Source organism: Pecten maximus, chromosome 2 (assembly GCF_902652985.1).
Source record: "Pecten maximus chromosome 2, xPecMax1.1, whole genome shotgun sequence".
Lineage (NCBI taxonomy): Eukaryota > Metazoa > Mollusca > Bivalvia > Pectinida > Pectinidae > Pecten > Pecten maximus.
In genome coordinates, this window is record NC_047016.1 from 11,992,053 (window position 1) to 12,018,331 (window position 26,279).

General features: G+C 35.0%; 1 protein-coding gene and 1 long non-coding RNA gene across 2 annotated transcripts in view; one reads left to right on the forward strand and one right to left on the reverse strand.

Annotated features, from left to right (window-relative positions):
* Positions 1-68: 68 nt before the first annotated feature.
* The window catches only part of LOC117341094 (gamma-aminobutyric acid type B receptor subunit 1-like), a 123,048-nt gene continuing 96,837 nt past the window's right edge, over positions 69-26,279 (forward strand). The window contains exon 1 of the mRNA XM_033902932.1: positions 69-725. Coding sequence (XP_033758823.1) covers positions 492-725 — 234 coding nt within the window. The 5' untranslated portion in view covers positions 69-491. The remainder of the gene's footprint in view (positions 726-26,279) is intronic.
* LOC117317771 lies at positions 23,554-25,296 on the reverse strand. The gene is made up of 2 exons (XR_004530241.1): positions 24,547-25,296; positions 23,554-23,922 (listed from the first exon to the last, which is right to left on the reverse strand). It is a non-coding gene; the product is annotated as an uncharacterized LOC117317771 (long non-coding RNA).

Consider the following 26,279-nt stretch of genomic DNA (forward strand, 5'->3'; position numbering starts at 1 on the left):
AGTCAGGTAAAAGTCCGAGAGACTCCGGTACTGCTACAGCAGAAGACATTTGCGCGCGAGCAATGGGATGCTGTCAGCTGTCAACCGGCGATATTGACTGGGATCCAAGGGCCGGCTAAGCCAGTATTGGCTCTACTGAGTAGAGCAATAGAGATTTCTACCAAATTGTATTTCATCAATACACTGTGGCTTTTTATTCATGTACATAGTGTATTCCGTTTTATTGCCGTCTGAGGGTACACCATTTCATCCTTAGATATATTGACCTGTGCATGCTGCTTGTCGAACATTACCTTCTGTCATAGAGAGCTCGTTCAGATACCTACTGGGCCAAACAAAACTAGGAATTGACTCGGCAAAAACGCATTCTCCGTTTAATGTACAGTCATGACCATGTGTAGAAAAAAACTCAAAGCCTGATGAAAAGAGTCCATATAGCCTAGCTTGTGTTCTTGCCATTACACAGGAGTGGAAGTTGAGAGACTCAAATTATGAAAGCAAGTCAAGTGACAGTTTTATTTTTTATGGCAATAGACCATTTGACATGTGACCAGAAAATACTGAAACCAAAGAATTTGACAATTGGTGGGATTTTTCCAATGTCAGGAAGTTGGGCTGGAGGTATAGGATGTCTTCCTGCAATAGAAATGGCACTGGAAGATGTGAACAAGCGCATGGACATTCTGGAGGAATATCACCTACACATGCAGTCTGATGATAGCGAGGTAAACATTGGCCTCCTTAAGTGAGTGCCGTACTTTTGGTGCTGTTTGAGTTAATGTAATGCTTATTTTCCTGTCCCTTTACATTTTAATATTAGTTGAAAATTGGTAAAATTGTTTACTGTAATATATTTGAAAATACTAAAGAGTCATGGTATTCAAATTACATTGATCTACTATAAAAATAGTAATTTTATATATTTTTTTCAATTAAGTATCTCTTCAGTCCATTATCAATAGAAAGCCTTTTATGGCATACACATAGGAGGATGTATTGAATTAATTATATTAACATAATTAATAAATGTCTTATCAAAATGGATATGAGTGTGCACATGATTGGAAGATCTATGTTGGTGGGTTAGATTTCATTTCATAATTAATACAATGTTTTCGTACAAAATTTCTCAAATATAGAATGATATGAAAGGACTTACTCACTTAGTTTAAACTATGAAGTATGTTATAACCTGTCTTACACATTGTACATAATATGTAGATTGTATTAAGGATTTGTCAGAAATATAAAATAGTGCTGAACTTATCATTAATGTAGACTGGAATTGATGTCATGAACCAATACTGGAGAAAAAAAGAAACCGATTTAATAAGGTCTAAAGGAGTCTGGAATAAAAGTATAAATTATATATGTATTGGGAATAGCTAGAGTTTAGCAAACAAGGAAAAATTCCATTATTATGAACTGTTATGGTAACATAAAGAACTGATTTTGAATGAAGATTTTCTCTAGAGTAATAAAAGTATCAGTAATATAGTTGTTACATGCAATGACATCTACAGCTAGATTTCAGCAATCTGAAGCAGTGTTCCTTTTATAGGTTTGTCTACACTTTCAAATATACCTCCAAAAAAACAAATCATATATGACAAAAAAGCTATTTGTCATTTTGAAACTGACATGAAAGTTGATTGTGTAATATGTATGCTGGAGGCCTAGGTTGTTTACTTATTTAGAGGTGTCAGTAATTGAAATAATTTAGTTATGCAGTAATGCATGTATGTATTTTTTTCTTATTTTTAAAGAAATTCACTGCATGTTCTTTGGACTATACCTGGTACAATGTAAGAATTAAGAAATGAAAATTAAACCCTTCTTCTTAAGGTTTAGTTCAGAAGATACATGTATTATAAAGCAATTTACCAACAAGAACCACTGGAAATTATTTTGACCAATATTTTGTTCAATTCTGGAAACATAATATTTTTTTCAGTTATCTATCTATAGTGAAAGCATACGCATTGTAAAGAATTTAGAAACTACAAATATGTATATATGATGTAACTAATGATAATAATATAAGGCACATCACTTCAATTGATTAATATTATAATCATGAAATTAGTTAGAGTAGAAATGTGAATCATAATTTTCACTAAATTGTAAGTAGTTGTTGATTATCTTAACTTGATTTCTTTCCAATGGAAAAAGGCCTGTATAGCACCCTAAGTTTAAAAAAAAAAGTAAAAAATAAGTACCGTATATACAATTCCATCAACCACTGCCTAGTCTAGTAGAATATATATGTCAGGATGGTTGAATAATGCAAAGTCTGCCCGTGGGCTAGTAGCTGCTGCATTTACAGCCTCTTTAAAATCACTGATATTTTAACTCAGCTGTCCAAATTGGAAGTGAGCTTTTGCCTTGATGTGACATCTGTCTGGTGCAAACTTTTCCATCTGAACAACTTTCTAACAGAAACTACTAACTGTGCATCAGTTGGCCAGAAAAAAAGACAATTTAAAGCAAACAAATAAGTAGCTTCAAGCTTCAAAAGACAGGCCTTACACAAGATTGTTAGGATGAAATGATTAAGAAAATAAGAAAAAAAATACTTTTTTAATTGACTTATTGGTTGCTTCAGCTTTTTATAAAAAAAAACAACAACAAACTCAAAAACGTACCTGCGCATTATATACGAGTGCGCACTATACGCAAATATCTGAAAACCAATTAACTTTTATTGGATGTGTTATTTTGATTTCCTTTGAATTCATAATTGTTAAAATCTGCAAAGTATAGTAGTACCAGGTTTGGAGATTGACTCCGGAGATGTATGAACCTTAATTGTCAGAAAGGTTGATTTCTTTTGGAAAAAGTACAGAGGTACGTACGTATACATGCAATACATTGTCCAAAGTCAGTACCAGGAAATTAAAGGACATAGGCTATCTAGGCTATCTTCTAAAATTTAACTGTGAAACAATGACAAAGTGAAGATTTTTTTTTACTACAGAGAAAAAAACACCTTTATAATTTGATGATTTGGGTTTAATAAAACATACTTTCAGCCTATCAATATTTTCATCATTTTTTTACAGTGTCGATAAAATTATTCAAGGCCAATAAGACATCAGCGTAATTTTCGTTATTTTGTACAAGGGGACAGAAGCACCAAACCAACCATTCTGTTAAAAGCTTGTAGATAATAAGCTCTACCTTAGTTTTGATAGCTGCATAAATATAAAACTTGTCTGCTTTATCATCTGAAACTTGATCAAATTATGGTTTGTATACATATACTGGGTAGGTTACAGGTACTGTTGCTGAGATGATATTATAGGTACAGTATGTTTATACACAACAAGAGAACATAATCTGCTTTTAACTCCAGCTAAGTCTTTAAAGGAATACAGCTGAACGTCTCTAAACCGATCATGCATGGTACATGAATATTTGGCCAGTTTAGACTTTAGAGAGGGGTTGGTTTGGAGAAGTGATTCATTTTGACCAATCAGGATCTAGTGATCTGGCCCATTGCCCGTCTGTCTACTTTCCAAATTTGGTCCGGAGCATTATTAGGCAAAGGACATCAAATGTTGTTTGAAAGGAGGTTGTGACTCCCCTGGGGCTGAAGGGCTGGACCAACTAGGGGAAATTGAGGTAAATCCTTTAAATTGTTACTTGTCCTGAACACCTGAATGGATTGTGATGAAGTTTGGTCTGGAGCATCAATATAGACAAAGTAGAACAAATGTTGTATAAACGGAGGGTGTGGCTTCCCTCTAGGGTAGGAGGGGTGGGGCCTTATAAGGGAAATTGACGTAAATCCTTTAAATCACTACTTGTCCTGAATGCCTGAATGGATTTAAATGAAACTTGATCTAGAGCATCATTTGGAAAAGGAGATCTAATGTTGTATAAACAGTGGATGTGGCTTTCCTGGGATAGGAGTGATGTGGCCTAATAAGGAAAATAGAGGTAAATAATTTAAATCCCTACTAGTCTTGAATAACTAAATGGATTTTGATGAAATTTGGTCTGGTGCAGTATTGGTTAAATAAGATTGGTCAAATGAGATCTGATGTTGTATAATTGTATAGTCGACGGATGTGGCGCTCTTGGTGCGGGAGAAAGGGGGTCGCCAAATAAGGGAATTAATATAGCAAAATGTTAAAAATCATCTTTCTTTTTCAAGAATGACAGGATTTGGTCCACCTGTAGTTTGAACCATTGTTGGATGAGGACAGTTCAAAAGTAGGAAAATATTTGAAATACGTTATATAACTTAAATTAGAGTATTTTGCCATAATTACTGAAATATCCAGGTAGGCATTGCAGGTTCTCTGGGCCTCGTTTTTATCTGTGAAGCAGTGTTGATGTTCTGGAAGTTAATGAAGTTGTATATGAATACAGAGACTATAAAATTGAATTAATGAAATGAGTTCTTCTTTCCTTATACTGATTTCAAATATATGCCATATATCATTTCACTGATCATTTCACAATGCAGACATTGGCACTGAGCTGTAACTGGCCTGACGCTTACACCTCTGTGCTAATGGGGTACGATAAAGGGTTTAGAAAAATATAACAGTCCTTTAAAAATAAAATAAATGAACCAGTTCTTAACTTCTTAAGGTTACAGACAGTATTCAGAACATCAGTACTGCATTTAAGATGATACCTGATCTCTCCTTAACTTCCTTATTATTGTCCACTGCAAAAATAATCTGTACTGGTCCTTGTGTAAATTAGATGCAAAACTCTGGTAAACAGACTGTACTGCTTCAATGACATGTGTTGATTTAGTTTCATCTAGACTGTTTTAATTAGTATACCATTTAATCATAATGCTCCTTAGTTGTAGGTGTTGGGTATCAATTCATCTGCTACTCACATATACCCCAAGACAAACTAGAACAATTAGTTTCATGGTTGCTTGGCCAGGCACATGTTCACTCAGATACATGTAAGCCGGTTTACAGAAGTAACTAGGTATATTTTAACCATTCTGGACACAAAGTAGATCGGTATTCTGAGTATTTAAAGGAAGTTTTTTAATATCATGATAAATAAGGATCAATTCCGTACATTGCCATTTTGATCAGTATCAAGAGGTGATAGGTTTTGAGAAGGATCGGATTTCTGGAGTTGCACTGTATTTGAATTGTTGCTGACATGATTAACTAAATGTTGGAGCAGTCTCTTTCATGGATTCCTTGCAGTTGTGCTGATTTCTATTCAATTGTAAATCATAACAGATGTTCAATAACCCATGGTTTTGATTGCTTGTCTTTAACCATGCAATCAGTGTTATTTCATCCAACAATACAAATATTCATTTTTTGGTGAAACATGTTGACTTTGATTGTTCATACCTTCATTTTGGATCTTAATAAAGGAAAAATGATAATAATCAAGTTTAGTCCATCAAGCCCTTATACCAGGGATGGTTCAGTGATGATTTGGATAGACTTCTATGCATTTAATGCATGTCAGGAAAAGGGCTACCAAGCTTGCTCAAACAAATTACTTTTACCTTTTTTCAAGGTCATGGTGGTCATATGTGTTTAAAACGTCTACAGTTTCTTATCATTAACCAACAGGCCGAAGGCTATGACTTTTTGTCTGTATGCTTGATTAAGAGTCAAAATGTTTGTTCAAATGAGTGACCTTGACCAAAAATCTTTGAAAAAAGTCTTAATAACCCAAAATCACAGAGCCATGTGACATATGCTTGGGTGAATGTCTACCATTATTTTTTCAAATGAATGTCTATCACCTTTCAAGATCACAGGGACAAATGTGTTTCTTTAAACAACTCTTAAATGTACATAACAAAACTATGCTTGGCGCTAGAACTACCAAGGCCCAGAAAAAGTGTCAGTTTGTGATTAATATCAATGACCTATTTCATGTTTAAATGTCACATGATTTAAGTCATTTGTATTCCAGCAAGGTCTGCTCTGTGAATTCTACAGAGCGGGTGAGCAATACAGGCCCAATATATAGGCCCATTTAGCTTCCATTCGGTTCTAAATCCCTGTCTTCATGCACATAAATCAAATACACCCCAGTATGTCAAAATATGATTAGGCAGTGCTTTCTTCTAATTAGTATCTTTAATTGATTGAGCAAACTTTAAAGAAGATATTGTCAGTGTCCATTACATGTATAACGCAGAGTACGACAATAACTTTAATTATTGCAGAATGTAAGAACAGATCCCAGCATACTGCACAGAAAGTTATAGTTGTGCTTCTACCATGGCAAGAATTGTGAGAACTTTGAAATGATAGATTGAAACCTAACCAAGAGAGAAGTGTCTAGTAGAAGTGATTTACGGAGGTGATTGACCCTAATTGAACCGTGTCTGCTAGATCGGTAGATTAGGCACTGAAGGTGGATGGCTTAATGACTGTTGTGCCAACACCACAAGGTTGAAATTGTGGTCAAAATAACATTACCAATACATAGTCACACGTATAAATACCTATCATACAGATTAAATGGAAAAAACTTTCCACTCTTCTACTAGTGTGATCAGTTGAAATGAACTTACTGACCAGAGCAGTCAGATGAAATAAAATCCTGAATCTTAATTCTGTATGGATGCTGAAAAAGAGGAAATGATGCATTTTGGTAATAGGATCAGTCGGATGCCATATTAACCTTGGTCTTCCCAAACTGACACACTGGTCACTTTATTGATTCATTGATCCTAGGTACAGATGCTGGCTTGGTCAGTGGGGTAATGGATAGGGATAGCAGTGCACAATCAGCTTGTGTTAAACTGACAAGATATCCTGTATCGGCGCTTAATCATGAATTTCTGTTGCACCACTTGAATATGGCTGTCCTATTATGACCTGTTGAGAATATGTTGAACTTCAAACAAAGCAAAAACAAATGTACAAATGGTCTGCATAGTTCTTGCAGTCTCCTGCTCAGATTTTTATTGAAAAATTGTGTTACAGTAGATGTATAACAGAAGTTTGCTGGGTTTTATAGTCACTAACAGAAGTTTGCTGGGTTTTATAGTAACTAGCTGAAAAATCGGGTGAAGACTTGTACCTTTGACAGTGTTCATTAATCTGTGTGTCCCATGTCCTGGTCCAGGGCATTACTTCTGAATGGCAGATGCATTGTTCTGATAGGATGCATGAAATCTCGAAATGTCAAATCATGGTAATGTTTAGGTTATATATATCATCTATTTAGCAGATCCTGAGATGAAGTATCACAACAGCTAGGGTAATGAGTTGTAAGTCAGTCCAAGATTCGTGCTCCAAAGGCCCAGGTCATTGTAAAGTCACACTGTCATGTCAGATTGTTGCATTGCCTGTGAAGACCATCACTTCTGGAAGAGGTTATTTACGAATTTTGAATATTAATGATTCATGCATTGTGTTGAATTAAAATCCTTTGAATATGTGTTCCAAGAATGAAATTGTGAGATTTAAGAATCATGCAACATAGCGTTGGTAAAGTTATAGGTTTCTGGATTATTCTATCTGCCTATAATTTAAAAATGAACTCTATTAACCGGCTTGATTATCTCCCAAGTTTTTCCAGAGACCCATCAATATCACGATAACTTTTAATGAATGTTATGAATAAATAATGAATACTACTGAAAATCCTTTTTGCATACATGCCTGAACTAAGAAGCAGTTTTTATCGTTCATACCTGATAAAAGTAGATGCTTTTTGGGTTTTCAGTCGATCTACGACATGAATATATGAATATTGGCAGAACAAGAAATCTCCAGAGGGTTTGATGACCATAAGGCAATACAATGTTTATTCGCTGCTGTACTTCATAGCCTCGATTAATTATATTTCTATGCCTGACATTTTCAGTGTAGAAAGTCTGATGAAAAAGATTGAAAAAAATAAGCTATACGTGTGGTGCTCAATAGAAACGCACATCATCACCTCAGTACTTCATCCAGGTCGATGGCTTGAATATCCCAGATATTAATCTGAATGGTTTGATACATTATTGGTTAATGAAATACTCTTATTGTGATTCTATTTCTGTGACTTACCCTTATAATAATCTAATTTTTTTTATTGTTGCGAATACAACATAAGCAGTGATCAATTTAGAAATTTTTCATTACAGTTCATGAGTAGTTTCCCCTCAGGATTTTGTCCCATTTTCACCCTCAGACTTCTGTTAAATTCAATGTCACTTGGAAAATACGTTTTTAAGGTAATAAACTGAAACTTTGTGATTTGTCAATTTCCCCTTTTCGGAACTGATTTTTCCCTTTTGTAGTTTCCCCTAAAGTCTAGATTGATCCCTGATAAGTTCAATACAAATTTAGAGTTAGCTCAATATCTAATATATATAGATCCAAAAATGAATTAAACTGCATCATATATCTGTTTTGTCCTTCTAGAACTTGTCCTTGTGTCATGCTAACGGGTCTAAAGTGAAAGTCAAACTTCGGAAGACCTTGACACCTGTCCTCATTATTATGAACCTAATTGTTGGTGTCCCCTTGACTTCATCCTCATATGACACTGGCAGTAGTTGTGACCTTGACACACATCCTCATCTGCCTCTGTCTGCTTGTATCTCCTTGAAATCCACCCTCGTATGAACCTGGCTGTTGATGTGACCTTGACACCCATCCTCATGTGACCCTGGCTGTTGATGTCTGCTTGACACCCATCCTCTTCTGACCTAGTTGTTGGTGTGACCTTTACACCCATCCTCATATGACTCTGACTGTTTTAAGGATGCTGAACCCCTCAAAACATTATTTATTATGTGATGCATGTTTATGTGTCTGCAGGAATGTGTTTTTCTGTGGTATTTCATACTCATAACATACAATCTAAATCCTGACATGCATCACTAATATGGTAGCATATAGCTGAAACTATGACAAAAATTACAGCTTTTTATGGTGTACAGTATAACCATCTCTAAAATAGATCACATGGATTAACTTAAACACAAATTGGTGCTCTCCCCTGAGGACCAGACTAATAACCATAGTTATGGTATGTTTATCACTTAGTCGTACCAATAGGACTGACATGCTTGGTAGGCTCGATATTGGTGATTGATTTCTGGACAAGGTGTTTGCCTTTGAGAATTGCAGACCTTGACCAAAGTGTGTGATCAATGTTCAACTTCTCACCTTTTTTTGTGTCTATTTGTTTTCAAATGATATTTTACCATGTTCTTCATGTGTCATTGTATTAAAAATAAGAACAATTTTTAAGAATCCTGAATCTGGGGCCAGTGATGATTCCCCATTTTAGGGGCCACAATGGCTACTTGAGCCATTTTGGATATGGAACCTGCAACCTTGGAATAGGGATGAATATCACTGTTTCCCATTGGGATTGATTTTGACTGCAAAGACCAAATTATTGCATTTGACCAATTAATTTTGTATTGTAAGAAATTCATAGATGCTTTAAGTAGCCTTCATAACTATGAACTGATATTAGCAGTTAGCATATATGATACACAATATTCTTGTTAGAAATCCATTCAAAAAAAATTAGAATTGCATAGATGGTGCATGTAAAGGTTTAATTGACAAGGAATCTGTGTTGATATTGGTATTAAAATCCCATAGGAGATTTCTGCATGTACTACGTACTAAACACTGTATGCCTATCTTAGTGACGCTTTCTGTTGAGGAATCAGGTCACACAAGCTGTTTGACAGCAGTTGATTGAAAATGATGCTAGGTAAGAGAAATACAAGATCAGCCTTGCATACTAAATCCGATTGAGGCCTTACTATGTCTGTATGCTCAGACAGTGCAGGGATCTCCCATACTCATACTAATTAACTATAATCGGGATACTTAACACTATCATGACATAATTTTTATCAAATTTATAAGTTTGTTCTTCAGTTGGAATCAATTGTAGAATGGCAGTAAAGAGATAATTCTATTCTACCCACTACACTAGTATTGTAGGCTTAATACTTTGTTTTCAGTACAAAAATGATGGCAAAGAAGTTCTACATTAACCTATTTCATATTAAACATATTCACTTTTAGATATCTAGTGCTATAAGAAAAACATTACTTATTCAGTGATGGAGCACAAATCATTTTATTTCATTGCATTATGATTAGTGCAACTGCGTTGCTGTAATATTGTGTAATATAGTGTTATAAATAGAAAAGCAGATTATTCCCCTTTAAAGGGGGATAACCTACTGATATTTGAAAAAAGCTAATAATAACAAAAATGCAGTTGAGTTCCAGAATTATAATTCAAGTGTATTAGAGATTATAACATACATGATTTAATAATTCGTCAAAGGACTATATATGAACAGTTGAACTACACCATTATTCCTATTGTACCCTATTACCCAAACATGAGTAAGTGTACCTAGGTACCCGTCATCGCTGTATCCAGTATCAATGATGGAAAAAGGGGAAAAAAACAATATATCTGTCATTTATTCTGTTATCATTCAATATAGACGTTGAAATGCAATATTAGTTTTGATATTTGGTGACCGATTTCACTGTGGGAACTTTTGTTTATGTCAGCTTTCCCAGCATATGGATAACACAAGAGGCTGTCCAAATGAGATAAAGCACTACTTCCTGCTGTGCATGCACAGTCAATATTTACACATGTGAAAAGCTGATGGAAGACAATGCTACCACAAACTCTTAGACTAATTTAGTACATAGTTTTACAGTTACATAAGTCAATTAATCCAACGAAAAAATACAAAACTATCACAACGTAGTATAGATAAGAAAGTGTTGATTTTATTATTTCAGCACTATAAACAATGTGATTTGCACTGGTCAATTATAAATTTGCACCCTTGACAGCACTAACTAGTTTATTAAGTAGAAAGTGTTACAAATAGATTGATTTGTTTGTCACACATTGTGAAATAGAAATGATTTAAAACAAGTAAGGCATTGTTTGTCATGCCATGTGAATTAGAAATAATTTAAAACAAGTAAGGCATTGTTTGTCATGCCATGTGAATTAGAAATAATTTAAAACAAGTAAGGCATACAGTTTACACATGTCTGCTGAATTTAAATAGCTACTAGCTAGTTAACATTACATTTAGCTAATGCAAAACAATTGAAAAAAGTAGTAACCAATTTTCCCCTGCCAAAAAAAGTACTAGAATATAATGCATCCCACTGCTGCCACCAAAAATCTATGTGACGGTCAAGTAGTAAAGACTAAATTGAAAACAACCTATGGTAGCATGGTTACCATTACAACAAAATTTGATGGGAAGCAGGTAGAAAGTAGAATACCATTTAACATGCTAAGAGACTATAATTCCAAAATACAGGTACAAACTATTAGCATTATTAGATTAGTATTAGATTATTGACAAACATATTATTTCATTAACTACAATATTTCCCTCAATTATGAGAAAATCATCTTGCTTGCTTAAAACTCCCATCAGATAAATATATATTTTACTCTGATAAATTCTGACCAATTATACAGTATATATACTTATACAATACTTGGAATTGGATGTTAGCATTCCATTTGATTAAAGTCACTACATCATCATTTATGTGGTTTTGGGTGTTTGATTGTAATTGGATGGCATATATGGGTAATGACATTGAGCCAGGGATCCTTGTTTTACTGATGCTGTTTGTACTTTAAAGTTATGTAGAGAAATCGTCTGAGATAACATCTTAAAATTGGCTCGCCAAATATCTGGAGTCAGTTTGTGTCAGCTGTACAAATAGATAGCAGCTGATCCAAGAAGGTAATGTGATCGCACTGATGGTTTTTCTGTCAATTTCAAGGTGTATATCTCCTACCATATCCAGCTGATATCAGAAATGTGGTATTTGAACTGTTTCATTGATTATGTCGACATTGTACCTAAATGTGAAGTGTGTTGTTATCTTCGCACTTTAAAATGGATGTCTCTATTACATCATGAAAAAAAAATGGTCTGAAATTAAGCAAGGAGTCAACTGAATAAAGATTAAGATCAAGGTCATGGTCATTTGGGTTCAAAGGTCCTGTATCCGGAACCCAGACAGATTTTCAGGAGCATTGAAATATTTTTTTTTTCAAATTTTGTTCAGACACTAGGTTTGTGAAATAATATCATAGCAAAAAGAAAGCCTCATGCAATAGAACAGTGGTAGATTACCAGTACCGAGGGTCAAATATTCTGGACTATTCACAGACACACATGATATACTTGTTTTAAATTACATAACCACTAAAACACACTTAGAACCACTGACATCTCGGCTTTTCTGTAGGCGTAGAAGTCACCATGCATGACTGTCATTCGCAGTGTTGACATCTGAGTGACTTAGACGCTTAGGACAAAATTCCAAAACGTCACAGGTGTTCAGTAGTTTGCACGTGACCGTGCAATAGTCATTTTAGCGGTGCAATAGTTAAAAAAGTAACTTATGTTTATAGTTAAGGAATATCACACTCATTATGTAATAAATAAAAAAATTATCGTACAAAAGGAGCCTTTCTGAATTTTTAGTTTGGGCTAGTGGTTTTTCCCATGTCTTCTTAATTCCTGGGCTTGTGATTTGAAAAAAAAAAGTTTTGTTTTAAAAACTCAGTTTCCTGTGGAATATTTGCTTAATATTGCGCCTGCATATCTGTAGCATTAGGTAAAGCTTACAATTGTTTGTTATCTGTTTGAATTTCTATGGTAGAGATTAAAGTTGATAAGAAAAAATACATTTAAATTATAGGCTGCCTTCATGTCAAATAAAACTACAGGAGCAAATGCAAAAAGCTTTTCATAAAACGTTTGCAAACATATATACATATAACTATTCTATCATTGTCTGAATTTTGAATACCTATTGGCTCTCTAATATTGTAGATTTGGCTTTATCCAATTTCTACAATGTCAAACTTCTCCTGATTTTCCCTTTAATATTTCTGTATATTTTCCACATCAAAAATGCAGAATTTGTTTTCCCAATTTCTTAATTCCAATGGAGAAAATATGAAAAAAATGCAGAGTTCTCCTATAATGTAGTTTCTTGAAGGCATCTTGCTGCAGTTGTCATCTCTACATATTATTTAGCCCTTTGTTGAGTTCAAAATATTAGCATTCAAATGGCAAAACTTTGTTTTCTATTGTTTTAAAAGAATTCAACATTCGAATTAATCCATTCCCAATTTAAAATTATTGTTTTTACATTGGTTGCTGTAGAATTTTCTACTTCGGATCAGCTTCTTAATCCTTTCTTCAAAATTTTTATGCAATATCTTGTAGAAACAATCTGTGTTTGATCTCTGTGTTGAATTGTACCTCGACATGTATCACGGTAGCTCCACTAAGGATGATACTTCTCAGTCCGAAAAAGCTGAGCTGTCTTTTGTAATCTACAATGGAAAAAACATGCTTACCAAACAAAATAAACCAAATTGAATATGCTGGAGAATTTGTGATGTGTGAATGTTTTACTAAATTGGAATACATATGGCTTGTTTACATCTGAAATACCAATGCCTCTGTAGATCCTAACAAGATTGAATTGTGAAATGGACTTGATTTACATATATCTGATTAAGAATTCATTTATTTGGGTTGTGAAATGTCAGGAGTTGGTGACGAAGCAGGATTTACATTCCTCCGATTCAGCCGTATTGCTAAATCTTGAGAAGTGAAGTTGTGATGCCTTATTTCACTTTAGGCCTCGTACAGCTTGATTTAGATTCGTGATTTATTAGGAGCCTGATTTCTCCAAAGATCATTACAAATTACAGTATACATGGGTGACTCCTCATTGAGGTATATGTGTGAGTCATTAGGGTCTTGTCAATGAACCTTCCAGAGAGAAAGTGTACTTTTACTAATGTAGTAATTGGCTTAGCACATATCATGTAAGAAAAAAGAGGGCTCACCATTGTTTATTGACCATGTAATTACTGACCAATGAGAACTGATTTATCTTTTCTACGTGCTTTCATTTGCAATTAATAAAATAAAACTATGTGATAAAATTTGACAGCTAAATTATGTGATAGAATCAGAATCTGACAGCTAGAATGGAGTACAACAAGATACATGCGTTTATAAAAATCCTCTCCATTTATAAAAATCCTCCATGCAGGTTATTTTAGAAAACCATACCATTAGTTAGAAAATTGTATGATATCTACGTAGAGGATATTGAATGAATATATGAATTTGTATGCGTATCAATTAAAATTATAGGCCAGAAAATAATATTCAATAGTAAAATCACTGATTAGACTGGCTCCTAGCTTGTTAACAGGTGCTTGCAAGATACAAATGAATGCTGGTTGGGCATGGAGGTAGTTCTAAGAGTGAAAGCAAGTTATTAGGTAAAATTTTCAGAGCAGTCTGCTCCCTTATCAAGACACGTGAATCGTAGCAACATTCCATGCACTTTTATTTTAGATTTGGCACTTAAAAAAATGTTTTCCCCAGTTTCAGTGCAGGAAATATCTTTAGAAAAATGTTTCATGCACCCTTAATGAATCCAGAGAAAACCTGATTAGTGCAAGCATACAATATTGTCAAGGCTGTTTTCTTTGTCTGTCTCTTAACAAGAAAATACTCTGTACCAACTTCTCTCTCGTCATCCTTTTTTTTTCATTAACCCATGTACTCAATGTTCTTTTGATTTATGTTTTTTTTGTTTTTTTTTGAAAATTATAAATTGAATTATGGGTGACTTTTGCACCCTCCCATGCAGTTTTTTGGCATTTTATTTGATTTATCTCGACTTTTGTTTTTGGTCACCTTATATCACTGAAGAGTCCTAGAAGGATGAAACACCTGTGTTAATTTAATTAATGCAGTCTTATTCATTTTGGCTCTACCACATCTAGCTTTCATTTCATTGTGAAAGGTGCTAATATCTGTGTTATTTGTACATGTAATGCTTTCAAAACATCAAAACATTAAATTCTTTTGCTGTAAGGATAAAAAAAAAGGTTTGCTTTAGAAAAAGAATTGTGCATTGGAGGGGGGGGTGTACAACAAGCTAGTATAGATTGATTGCTGTAATAAGCTGATTTTTATTTTCAGTTTGTACCTACAAATTATTTTTACACTTGATTAGGTCAAATCTGTCTGGATTCTGACTGGACCTTAGGACGCCTGTACTGGTGTCTGGTTCTGCTGAAGGCAGATATATGCTTCAAGATCAAGGTCAAACCTAAAACCAAGATGAGGCTGCTAAAATCTCAAGCACTATGGAGAAAAACATTTATAATCAAGTACATATACATGTATATGCAATGAGATTTTCACTCATGAAACATGACAAACTACAAACAAAATGCGTTTGCAAGTTTTGTAATTTTTTTTTGTATCAGGTCTACATATGATTTTGATGCATTTTCCAACATGTCACTTGCAGACTTATATCACCAAACCTTTACAAGACTCTACTTCCACCCTGTTGTGTTGCCGGCGGTCTTTAAATGTTCTGAAATGGTTACTTAATGGTCCTTCATGATTACTTCTTCGATGGCCTGTCATGCTCAGCAAGAGCTGTCCTGGGAGATCTCCATTTCGCCTGTATCAGTATTGAAGCATAACATTCACTACATGCAGTTCACAGAAATCCATTTTTTTATTATTAATCGTTTGGTGAGCAAGCTTGTTGTGTATGGAATTGTCATCTTTTAATCTGTCCTTATACAATATCCTTCTAAGGCTTGAAAATATGACATACATTGTATAGTCATCGTGCTCTGTCCTTCGTCATCTGCCGTCAGCTGCTAAACTTCTGATTTCAAATTGCTACTTCTCCTTAACCACAAAGCGGATTACTTCCAAATTTGGTGTGAAATATCATTGGGGTATAGCAATAATATTTTATGTAAATGAGACTGGTCCGACCCCTGGGGACAGAGGGGCAGGGCCGAAAATTTCATGGCCCGTAGGTTTCATGTTTCTCACTGGAGAGGTGCTAAATTTACTATAGTTTATGCAGGAAAATCACGTTTTAATGGAAATGATTCAAATTTGGTTAGATTTATGAGGAGGGGCAAAACTATACAGTGAAACCTCAACTTACGACCACCTCAAAATTACGACCACCCCGCTATTACGGGCACTTTTTTTCAGTCCCGATTTTTTCTATATATATCTTTGTATTGGTCGCTTCACTATTACGACCACCCCGCTATTCTGTATTACGACCACCTTGGGCAGTCCTAACGACCACTAATTAACATTAATTACCCCCACAATTACAACCAGTTGGTTGTGTCTAAAAATTTACCTGGTGTGTAGCGAGCTGTGAACAGCTTACGGTTATCTATCTGGGCTTGAAAATTGTAATAACAGTACATTTGTTTATTAATGATGGTATTAAGATAATTGATTTGTGGCTGTTGGTCGTTTTATGAGCCGATTACATACAGGTGAGTAAAATAAACATCATAACGTTTGATTTTTTTCTGGTCAAGCGCAAGTGTTTACAGCGATCTCGATGTTTTTGTATCAATGCCGAATAGGGTCTGTAGTACATAGGTGTTATTAAAGCTTGAAAAAACTCTATTCAACTTGCACCTGAGTTCAGTCAATTAAGAGTTACGGTTCCTGATGGTCTAGCTCAATTTGGTCCACCTCGGTATTGAGACCACCTCGCTATTAAGACCACTTTGACCTGGACCCCCAGGTGGTCTTAATAGTGAGGTTTTACTGTACTACTATTTACATAGGAACTACAAAAATGTATTTAGAAATAATTGTAAATACATAGACGACAGTGATATGTTTAAGAGTCAGTGACTGTTAAGGCCCATGGGCCTCCTGTTCTTGAGATATGCTGGAAGGATATTTTTCAAACTTCACATGTAAGTTCCCTTTGGTCCCTATTTATGCTCATCAAAATTTGAGTCTGATCAGGAAAACAAAGTGGCCAATATTTATTGAGAAGTATGGTATAATAATTGTGTAAAACGCACCAAGGATTTATTTTCCTTGACATTTAGTCTCAGATGTTGTACAACGGTGACCTTTTCGGAATGGAATGTGTGTTCTCTATTCCTCCCCTAAATATAGACATATTTTCTATGGTCCTTACACCCTGTTTATGGGTTAAACCTTCTGCAGATGTAGCAAATTCCAGAACAGCACCTAAGGAGTTTGTATTGAGGTGATCTGTCTTATTAGTTTTCCCAGTAGTTCTCTCATCACTCTGTATTACCATTGTGATGCTGAGAGTTGACATACCAATCTTCCTTCTACAAGCCATTCATTACTCAAACATTTAAAAAAAAAATGGACAAATTATATATTATTCAGACTGCCTCCAGGTAGAAGCTATATTATAATATCTTAAATTAGATGCATATTAAACTCAATTAATTACCAGTATCCATACTGTGTTCAACAATTTTGAGGCAGGGTGTCCTTGTAGTAGTTGGTGACTACCTCACTGAACAACATATAAGAGGCATATTGCATGCCATCAAGAGCAATAAGGTTAAAGTGCCTTACCAAGGACACAGCCACGACAGCACAGACTGGCCCGTTTCTCAGCATCCCGAGGAACGCAAACCAACATTGTTAGGGAGCGTCGAACCCCGCACCTCGGATCTTCACCTGAGGTTACCTATTATTGCAGTGGTCAGAGCTAGTTGTTATAACTGGTGATGGAGGGAAGAATTACAGATTTTCTTCATGGAATTAAAATGAAAAATGTTTACTTTTAGAAGTTATTGAATAAAAAACATCACTCTTCAGAGAATATGTTATTTGTGCCGTGGAACCGATCATATATATACACAGTACAGGGATATTTAGCAGTTTGTAGAGGGTTCGGTTTGGAGAAGTGATCCATATTGCATCAAATAAAGTCTGATATATCATTAACTTTAATATTGTGTGCGTATGTTGCCCGCTGCAACAAATAAGTATGGGGCAGCATATAAACTAGATGCAGAACTCTGGCTTTCTGGCTCAACTTGTTTTCTTATAGTTAAAAGGCTCTACCACTTCGAAGATGCACTGTGATTTGGCTTCATCTAGACAGTCTTGATTGGTACACAATTAAATCATAATGCTTCTCCTTAGTCATAGGTTTTGTGTACCAATTTACCTACTACACGCGTATGCCCCAAGACTAAATTTACGACAACAATCACCTCAAGTGTCAATTTCATGGTCAGTTGGCCAGGCACCTGTCATGTTCCCACAGATATTAGGCTGGTTACAGAAGTAACTCTTGGAACATTTGAACCATTCTGGACACAATCAGTTCGGTATTCGGAATTTGGAGGGATTGATACAAGGAAGATTTTTATTAGTATAACAGTGAAGGATCGATGTGGTACATTGCCATTTCGATAAGTATCAAAAGGTGATTGGTTTCGGTTTATTTAGTTTTTAAAGGATGTGCCAGGTTTTGGAGGTGGAGGAAAGCCGGAGTACAAGTACCAGGCAACTGCCCCATATGGGTTTTGAACTCGTGACCCAGAGGGATCGCTAGTGATCATTATTAAGTGTTGGGACACCCTAACAACTCGGCCACCGAGGCCCCTAAGGTGATTGGTTTTGGGATATACATGATGTATATGTATTATAGTTACTCAAGATTGGTTTCTGTTTTAGGAATGAACATTAAAGCAATGGGTAAGCAGCTCTGAATTTTTGTGTTTAATTACTGGCTTTTATTGAAAAGATACTATAATTTGCAGTCTTTTTCATATGGATATTTCATTAGTCATATAGAAGAAAATTGTAAATGAATTGATTTTCTAATTGAAGCAAATATCGTAAGTTGTATATGAGTAAAGTGGGGACATGGGTCATAGATGGGTACGCATGGTCATGTGGTACAGTGGTTTTGATCCCCTGATTGGATGTGAAAAGTTATGAGGGGGTGATCACCTGGCCGACTACATTGGTTATTTCTGGGTTCTCTGGGTTCCTCCCACAGTAAGACCCCTTGTGCGCTTCCGTCCGGGCCTACAAGTGTGATTAATATATACTGATACACTTTGTTTTGCAATTGATGTAAAATAAATAAAGTTGCATACGTCACATATATTCGAGTATATACTTAGTTAGGAGTGACCAACCCTGACAGGGTGATCCTGGCATATTCCCACTTCACAAAAGTATACCTTCTTTAAAATAGATCAGTAGAATGTTTTATCTTGGTTTAACAGGACAGATACATTTATCTATGGACAATGTGCCCTTTTATAAATGTATATTCTGTTAAAAGAATGTATTGCCTTGTTTCATCACTATCTGGATTTCCTCAAGCGTATTTGATTATGTCAGCATGCGACTTGCACTATCTCCATCACTGTTTAAAACAATCATGCTTGTCTCCAAATTTACTGATTTTTCTATAAGAGAATTCCAGAAGTTATCTATATGTATGTATTAGGTGTTCTGCTATTTTTCATGGCAGACTGTGAGATGTCATTACGGATTATATCTTTGTAACTGTGATGTTCTTATGGATTATATATTTGTATCTGTGATGTCCTTATGGATTATATCTTTGTATCTGTGATGTCCTTATGGATTATATCTTTGTATCTGTGATGTCCTTATGGATTATATCTTTGTATCTGTGATGTCCTTATGGATTATATCTTTGTATCTGTGATGTTCTTATGGATTATATATTTGTATATTTCATTTCATTTTACTGCGCATATTAAGATATATGAATAATTTTTTGTTTATTATATATATTGTTATAATATTTATTGATAACAAACATATTACCGCTTTAAGAAAAAATTGGTTATAGAGTTTAAATTTCACAGAATCATTTTGAACAGACAGTAATGCATGACTAAAGATAATGAAAACTTATAGTGTATATACAGTCAAACCTCGATGATTCGAACTTCGTTGATTCGAATTTCTCGCTGTATCGAACTTTTTGCTTGGTCCCGAATTTTCTCACTATATAACACTACTAACGAAACTATGTATGATTCGAATTTTTATAAATCGAAGTTTTCGATGTATCGAACTTTTTGCATGACCCGTTAGCTATGATATTATAGGTAATTGACATCTCATGATTCGAACAAAAAATTTACCTGTACTGACCACTGGACAGGTGTTTGTCGTGACCCCTGCGGCAAGATTTCACACCTCTCCCCCAAATGCCCTGACTGACAATAGGGATAGCGATAGCGTGTGTTGTCACTCCCAGTCATGGGGTTTATTAATAATCAGACCAAATTGATAGATAAAAAGTGTATTTAGAAGCCATGACATTTAATCACTCCGGTAAAACATTTCGGTAGTCGTCTCTGATAATCTCCGCCGCCATTGAAATCAGCGGTCGGTGAGTAAATTTTCGGAACTGTAAAACAACCGGACCAATTTTAAACACAAACAATTAGCGATGGCTTCACTCATATTCAAAGTGTCACGTTTCAAACTTTTACATAAATATCCAAGTAAATCGATTATTTGTCATTCAATCATGCATTCTCCAACCGATCGGCATTCCGTATTTTATATGCACATAACGTAAACGCACGTGTCTTTCGCAGAAAAGCCTAACGACTTACGTAAGTGTGCATTGTACTTCTTTTGTTTCAACTGTTAAACGCGATATAAGTGTTTTGTAACCGATACATATTTTGTTTAATTAATAAAATGCTTAGGTATAATTAATGAAAAGAATTTTTATTTTGTTGTGTTCGAGGTATAAATTAAGTAAACTTTTCGATGTGAGCCTGACAGGCGACGATCAACACGAAGACACTGAGGACATGTAACGTTAACAGATATGGCCAGTATCAAGAAAACATCGATCTATTGTCAACCATGAATAATTCGAAGTCCCGCTGTATCGAAGTTTTTCTGTTAGTCCCTTGAACTTCGAAACATCGAAGTTTGACTGTACTATAAATACTATTTATGATTGATTAAATTTCACTTATCCAAAAATACTTTTGTCTGTATAAATGTAAAAACCAAAATTATTTGTTCTACTGCAGGCCCTAGTCTGAAGCTATAAGGTATACTGATTCGGACAGCATATTATAATTACCATAGTAACATATTACCATACTAATGCCATATAGTTTTTGTTGCACATCAACGTAATCAGATGAATCTCAAAGCCTTTCATGGATACCATTCATAGGTGGCCCTTATTGAATTAACGGTTGTAGACTCATATTGTTAATATTAGTGCCTATTCATGATATATATATATAATTATAGACATCATACTGTCATCTGGATGTTTTTCTGCTCTCTGGTAGATAGAGCATTGGACAATGTGCCATCCCTACCCTGGGAAGTTAAAGTTTCTTCAGTAAGCTGAGGTCATGGATATACTATTGTGCTGTTATGGTTGCATTCATGGACAAGACTATTGCTCTGGATGGCATGTGACATGCTCTCCATATGTTGATCAGTGAGGTAGCCATCAGCTGCTACATTGAGATTCAGTCTGATAGTATGTGTATAATGGGTGGTTGGGTGATACAGTTGTCAAACACTTGTCCTTCACCTATAAGCACTGGGGTTTGGTTTCCTAAGGACGTTAAAATGTATGGGTTAATTCACCTGCACATGAGCACTGGGGTTTGGTTTCCTGAAAGGACGTGAAAAAGTATGGGTTAATTCACCTGCACATGAGCACTTGGGTTTGGTTTCCTGAAAGGACGTGAAAAAGTATGGGTTAATTCACCTGCCCATAAGCACTGGGGTTTGGTTTCCTATAAGGACGTGAAAATGTATGGGTTAATTCACCTGCCCATAAGCACTGGGGTTTGGTTTCCTATAAGGACGTGAAAAAGTATGGGTTAATTCACCTGCCCATAAGCACTGGGGTTTGGTTTCCTATAAGGACGTGAAAAAGTATGGGTTAATTCACCGGCCAATAAGCACTGGGGTTTGGTTTCCTATAAGGACGTGAAAAAGTATGGGTTAATTCACCTGCCCATAAGCACTGGGGTTTGGTTTCCTATAAGGACGTGAAAATGTATGGGTTAATTCACCGGCCCATAAGCACTGGGGTTTGGTTTCCTATAAGGACGTGAAAAAGTATGGGTTAATTCACCGGCCCATAAGCACTGGGGTTTGGTTTCCTGAAAGGAAGTGAAAAAGTATGGGGGTCACCTGCCAAACTACGTGGGTTGTCTCTGGGTACTCCGGTTTCCTCCCACCCTAAGAACCCTTGTTGGCTTCCATCTGGGCCAACAAGGAGGATTAATATACAGTGGACCCTCGATAATCTGAACACCTTCGTTCCCAGCCGACACCGTCCGGATTACGAGTTTTCCGGACTGCCGAATTTCGTCTACCAGCTTAAAAAAAATTGTCGTGTAAGAGTTATCTCCCTTGACCATATACAATCCGGTGTCATATAAGATAAGTATCCCCCATAGGATTTGTATCCGGATACTAAAACTGGCCATAGGATTTGTATCCCCCCCATAGGAAAAGTATCCCCCCTATTCATACGAAACCTTATCTGTATACGGGTGTTCAATACAATGAATTTATATACTAGAAAGTATTAATGAACTCTTTTTTTGATAATTGGAGGATTAAAGGAGTTTTTAAGATATTGGGAGAATGGACTGCAGGGGTGTATGTTTTATATACAGACTTATCTATTTAATCATGACATGTCAATTTAAGTGACAGCAAATATGATATAAACAATTTGCAGTGGTTCCCTGTTCACTTTTATATATGTGTTCATCTCTGCATAACTGGTGACTCTTAACCTAGGTGTATATAATGGTTGTCATCAAAGACAATTAGGGAGGGGGTGGTGAGCAGTCATGCATGGGGTCAGGGTGTGATGTACACACAATCAGCAGGATGGCCATGGACTTGACAGGTGTGAATTTATTGTGGATGATGTGTGTTATGACAAGCATTTTTTTTTTTTAAGTCTTAAACTTATAAATATTAGGATTTGGTTTGGTTTAAAGAAAATAGCTCATAGAGATTTAGGTTTTTTTTTTTATTTAAACATTTATTACTATTATTATATTGTCCATATTTCTTTAGTATTAATTATTATTATATATAATCTATAATTATAAGTTATTACCTAGTACTGTGTGATATAAATGAATATTTAATAATGGCTTTGATTTATAAAAGGTATATATATATATACATACCATTTTTTCCAATTTCCAGAAAGACATGGATTTTTACATTAACAATTAAAAAAAAATTAAGTTTTTGCTGGTTCGTTTCAATATGGTTTTCTCCATTCACAACTTGACAAGATAAATTGGATGCATACAATATTAACAAAACAAATATAATCTATCTTTTAACATCCCAAACAGAAATGGCAAGCTTGCAATTCACTATTATTGCAAGCTTGCCGCAAGCTTAATCTGCAAGCTAGGAATTGGAACCTCGCAGCAAGCTAGTATTTGAAACCTCGCGGCAAGCTTGCGGCGAGCTAGTTTCTGCAAGCTTGCGGCGAGCTTGTTTCTGCAAGCTTGCGGCGAGCTAGTTTCTGCAAGCTTGCGGCGAGCTAGTTTCTGCAAGCTTGCGGCGAGCTAGTTTCTGCAAGCTTGCCGCAAGCTAAATAGTCTAGCTCTGAGGTAAAAATGAATTTAATGCAGCAAAAATAAAGCAAAAACATCAAATTAATGTAAAAGTCTGTATTTCTATCATTCAGAGCAGTATTGCATGCTGTTACAATAAAACACCTTATAGATACAAACTTTATATACAAACATCTATATTTTATTCCATATTCTTTTAAACTAAATCAATGCACACTTACATAACAATACATCAAAGGTTATTTAATTTCTAGTTCATGAATGTTTTTCTTGTCATTATTAATCTCTGTTGTCACTGCAATAATGGCTTATAGTTTTTGTTGACATGCGGTAGAATATTCATCATATGTTGATAATACCAGTTCTTTTTTCAGAACAGTTACAATATCTTTTAACTCTTCCTGTCATTTCCGTCCACTTCAGAGCTCACTGTATCTTTTTGCATTTGTGCTGCAAAAAAATAAAACAAAGCAATATTACATAGAATATTGATCAATTGATGTTATTATTTGTAAGCCAAAACAAATATATTAGATATTTGAAGACATCTTTAAATGTCAACAACTAAATCTGGCTTAATTATAATTTTTTTAATGTGACCACTCTAGATATTTCATGATGGAGAATCAAATGTGTGACCTTCCAAGTTTAGGCATATATATCACAAGTTGACTATCCATAGAGTAAAATTTTGTATGATGCCTAGATCTAGAAGGGCTGTCTTATAAACAGAAGCATGGTTAGTTTTGTATACAGGTTTTATTGTCAGTTTGTCTTAAAACTATTTTTGTGCAATAATTGCAACATAAAAGTGTATCTAAAACACAAGAAATGAATGTAAAAATACACATTTCTCATATATAATGTTCAACTTTCCTAGGCTTTTCTGTTGTAAAAGATAAAATATACAAGAAGTTTTTGTTTTTGTTAAATGTTCAGCTTGTGTTATAGCTCTGTATTTTTTTTCACCCAAAATTTCCAAAGATTATAGAATAATGTTTATTTTAGATCAGTAAATTATTCTTATATCAATTGAAACATTATTCGTATGTTATTATAAATCTCACCACTCACCATTTATTGTTGACCCTTGGAAATCTTCATCTGGATCACTTCACTGAGTCCATCTTCTGTTTGTTTATGTAACTTATTTACAGAACTTTCAACATGCAGATGTAGATAGGTTGCACATATCCTTACCATGTCCAGAATGACAGAAGTTGATTCTATTTCCAGAAGTGTTTGATAGGACAATTTATACTAATTCACAGAGATGCAAAGTGTCCACATGCAGCCACAGGAAACTCAATTCAAAGTGGGGACCTTGTTTTACATTGGTCAGTCTTAAGTTGGGGCACAGGAAAGGTTTTTCATTCATACAGACTTAATAAAAATGAAGATTTATGGGTTCAACAGATGCTTTTTAAAATACTATAAAATTGCATTGAAGTTACTTTTACAATATTGTTTCATTTTATGTATTTATTACTGAAATAGATCATCAAATAAGTCACAATACTGTCAGTTAGAAATGAACCTTATACCCCAGGGTTGGCCCCATGGTGTCTGGAGTCTGACTGGCATGGACTTCCTGTACTCATCAGCTTGAATTGGTATCATATTACCTTGGTCAAGCTGGGCCAGTCTACTTATAACATATGCTCTCATTTTGTTTGTTTACACATATTGGTGTTGGAAAGGTTTTTGATAATAAGGCTTCAACATATATTTTGCTGAAATTTGCACTGATGGAAGTTCAATTCACATAATTTGTAGGTTACCCTTAGAATGAATATCACTCCTAGAAACAACTGATTATACTACCGAAATATCATAATATGTTCACTGATAACTTTAATAAAGAGGATTTCATAAATACATGTATAAACTATCTAAATGAAGCAATACTTTAAGCATTATTATAAATTGGTTGGATATCTAAATTTGAAAAGATATGAATGTCATGATTACTATTGAAGTTTTATAAACATGAATTGCAATTTAAACAATAATAATTGATTACTGAAATCATTCAATTTTGATTCAAAAAGAGGTGTTTTTACTCTGAAGAAACTCATATTCACCTTTAGATAATCAGATATGAAATTATTAAAAGTTACAGATTTTGAAATAGAAAATCCATGCTGCTGTGACTTGGTAGATTTTCATGTCTCACAAGTAACATCAGAGTAGAAAAGTTTCTAAGTCCACAACATGCAGAATATTGTTAAGGACTGAAGGCTTGCAAGCTTGCAAAAAGAGAACCCTCCTGCAAGCTTGCAAAATGACTCGCAAGCTTGCAGAAGGGCTTGCAAGCTTGCAAATGAACTCGCAAGCTTGCAGATGAACTTGCAAGCTTGCAGATGAACTTGCAAGCTTGCAACCATGTTCTTGCGAGCTTGCAGAAGGACTCGCAAGCTTGCAGAAGGACTCGCAAGCTTGCAGAAGAACTCGCAAGCTTGCAGAAGGACTCGCAAGCTTGCAGAAGGACTCCCAAGCTTACAACCATGATCTTGCGAGCTTGCGGATAGCTTAAGTTTTAGGACCTGCCTGCTTGCAAGCTTGCGCAAGCTTCTTACTAGCTTGCATATAGCTGGCGAAGAGTAAAATAAGCTTGCTGCAAGCTTGCCGCAAGCTTACTGCAAGCAAGTATTTTTGTTTGGGATCCTTTCTTTAACATAAATATGCTGATTTCTATAGCCATAGCATTTGTATCCCCTCATTTCTTAATTAATTAAGTTAATTTCTATTACAGTAGGATTTGTATCCCCCCCTACTTTATGTCATTTAATCTGATTTCTATAGCC